The 3,132-nt window shown below is 39.4% G+C and overlaps 1 protein-coding gene across 1 annotated transcript in view; it reads left to right on the top strand.

The window, feature by feature from the left end:
- The window catches only part of LOC101993084 (spermidine synthase-like), a 3,447-nt gene extending 2,442 nt beyond the window's left edge, over positions 1-1,005 (top strand). The window contains exons 2-3 of the mRNA XM_005343158.2: positions 3-602; positions 686-1,005. Of these exons, the coding sequence (XP_005343215.1) occupies positions 3-602; positions 686-706 (621 nt within the window). The 3' untranslated portion in view covers positions 707-1,005. The remainder of the gene's footprint in view (positions 1-2; positions 603-685) is intronic.
- The last annotated feature ends 2,127 nt before the right edge of the window (positions 1,006-3,132 follow it).

Genomic DNA, 3,132 nt, shown 5'->3' with positions numbered 1-3,132 from the left:
AGGTGCTGATCATCGGGGGTGGAGATGGGGGCGTCCTACGGGAAGTGGTGAAGCACCCGTCTGTGGAGTCTGTGGTCCAGTGTGAGATCGATGAGGATGTCATTGAAGTCTCTAAGAAGTTTCTGCCGGGTATGGCCATCGGTTATTCTAGCTCTAAGCTGACCCTCCACGTGGGTGATGGCTTTGAGTTCATGAAACAGAACCAAGATGCCTTCGACGTCATCATCACCGACACCTCGGACCCCATGGGCCCCGCTGAGAGCCTCTTCAAGGAGTCCTATTACCAGCTCATGAAGACAGCACTCAAGGAAGATGGCATCCTTTGCTGCCAGGGTGAGTGCCAGTGGCTGCACCTGGACCTCATCAAGGAGATGAGGCACTTCTGCAAATCTCTCTTCCCTGTGGTGGGCTATGCCTACTGCACCATCCCCACCTACCCAAGCGGCCAGATTGGTTTCATGCTATGTAGCAAAAACCCGAGCACCAACTTCCGGGAGCCTGTGCAGCAGCTGACACAGGCCCAGGTAGAGCAGATGCAGCTGAAATACTATAACACGGACATGCACCGCGCAGCCTTTGTGCTGCCCGAGTTCACCCGCAAGGTGAGTGGCCTGCCAGTCTCCCTGCTGTGACTCCTCGTCCTGCACATCTTAGACATCTTCCTGACGCCCTCCTGTCCCACCAGGCCCTGAATGACATAAGCTGAGCCTAGGTGCCACTGCAACACCACCCGCGACCTCAATCGGACTGGACCAAGGAGCTTCCAAGATGTCTAGGGCCCCGCCAGCCCTGAATGAGACTCCCAGTGACTCTTTCCGACCAACCAAGTGTTACAGGCCCCAGAATGCTGCCTGGCCTGCCCTGCTGGGTGGACTCAGTCTTTGTCTCTGTGGTGTTTGGCCCCAAGCCTAAACCAGCTCTGTACAGCACCGTCTATGCCCTCTGTCACCTAACAAAAAATGTGTATTTATAATAAAAAAAAAAGAGATTAAATACTTACCCACTAGAAGGTCAGATTCATATGCCAAGTATGATTATCCCAATAAGATTATCAATAGCAATAGCGAGGAAATGGGAGCTTCAAAATAAACTTTATTATGTATGAAATAATCAAAACTGAAACATTCTACTCTAAAGAAAACAGTAACCAAAACTGTAGCAATCATGAGAAGACAATAAAATTGAGAGCAATTAGCAGCAATTCAATTAGGCAAAGAATTTAGAGGAACTTAATAACAGTATTTGGAACTTCTCTATATGTCTAAATTTTTCAAAGTAGAGTTTAGGGTGCATTTATGTATGGTGAAACTGTAAGAATTTGTTTCCATGCAATTCAGGGCAGTAGTACACTTGGGAAAACATATGAAATTGTGAAATAAAATAGGCATAGAGGAAAGTTATAAGCAATGAGGTTGTTCCAATTTAGACCTAGTATTTGTATTTGTATGAGTGTTTGCTCCTTTATTATAGTTAAAGAATATATACTTCTGTTTCCATATTGTACTTCACTTGAGAATTCCCCATGTTAGTCAGGTGATGTTGCAGTTAGCAACTCACTCCAAGCAGAGTTGTAAACTGAGACTGCACTTTCGTTTCCCAGTCCCCGAGACCTGAATAGTTTTATTAGTTAAAATACTGTTTGTCCAATAGCCTAGGCATACTCCTACCCTTACATCTTAAACAACCCATTTCTATTCATCTATGTATCGCCACAGGCTGTGGCTTACCAATAATCTTTTGGTGATTTTCTCCTTCAGTGGCTACATGGCACCTACCTCTAATCCACCATCTCTCTCTCTCTCTCTCTCTCTTTCTCTCTCTCTTCAGATTTCCCACCTTGCTTTACTCTGCTAAGCCATTGGCTGAAACAGTTTTATTCATCAACTAACAAAAGCAATACATATACAGACGGACCTCCCACATCACAGGGTAGTGGTATATAATTCTTAAACTGATATATGACTGAGAGGCCCCTGCAAGTTCTGAGCTATGGGAATCATTTATTAAAGACAGTTGCCAAATTAGTATGTTTCAGCCTAATGAGTTATTGACTTTATGGTGATGAAAATGCATACACACAACAATTATCTTCATCATAGTCATTGTAGTGTGAAACAAACTGTATGGGTAGTCAATGTTTTAATAGAGTAGACTTTCAATTGTCTTTCTCTCTTTTATTATCTAACAGGATCTAATTATGAGGACAAGCTGCCCACAAACTCATGATCCTCTGTCTCCAAGTTGCAGGATTACAGGTATGTAGTGCCACATGCACTTCTAAATGACATTCTTCAACTATACAAGGAGCCACAAGTACAAAGTGGCTTATTCTAATTGATATTTAACATAAAAGTGTTTCAAGTTATTCAAATACCCATGCTAAAGATTGAAAACCTTTTATTACAATAGTGCAAACCAAAAAAATTGTCTATAAGAAGAATAAGGAAATATATTCCCATGATATGTAGATTTCTAAGATTTGTGAATGCATGGGAAAAGACCAACTGAGTCTTTGCTTGAGAGAGGGGGTGTTTAATATGAAAGAGAATATAAAAATTATATTTATTTCATTTCCAAAAAGAGATACTAGGAGGATAAATGAGAAACACAGAACTTTTTGCACTGAAAAAATATAGGGATAAGTAAAATGAGAGTAAAATAATTAAAGATGAAGAAGAACTATGGTTAAATTGCTTTTGCATAGGTTTGATTTTTGGAAATACATTGATATTTTACATAGTCAAATATAAGTTTAACTCAAAATATTTTACCTGCATTTACCATATCCAGGTTAGGGATATGAGTTATAGAATAGAAAATAAACCTAATTGGTTTTATAGTTCTAATTATGAACTGGGTTTTTATTTGTTGCTTGTTTTGCGAGTGAGTCAATTAATAAAATATTTCCAATACTCAAGTAGCAAAGCTACAAAAATATCTGTATCTTCCTCCTCAAATGCCTGTTCTAATTGTATTGATTGTATACACTTTCATTATGATTAATTTTGGTGTATGAAATTTTTATATATTTCGAAAGTTTTTAAATAAAGCTTATAAAATAATAAATAAACAATGTATTATTGAAATAAATGCTTAGATACTACACAAATAAATCCCAGAAAGTCAATTTCC

This window comes from Microtus ochrogaster, chromosome 1 (assembly GCF_000317375.1).
Source record: "Microtus ochrogaster isolate Prairie Vole_2 chromosome 1, MicOch1.0, whole genome shotgun sequence".
NCBI lineage: Eukaryota > Metazoa > Chordata > Mammalia > Rodentia > Cricetidae > Microtus > Microtus ochrogaster.
Note: the sequence above shows the minus strand (reverse complement) of the source record. Positions and strands in the feature narration are given on the sequence as shown.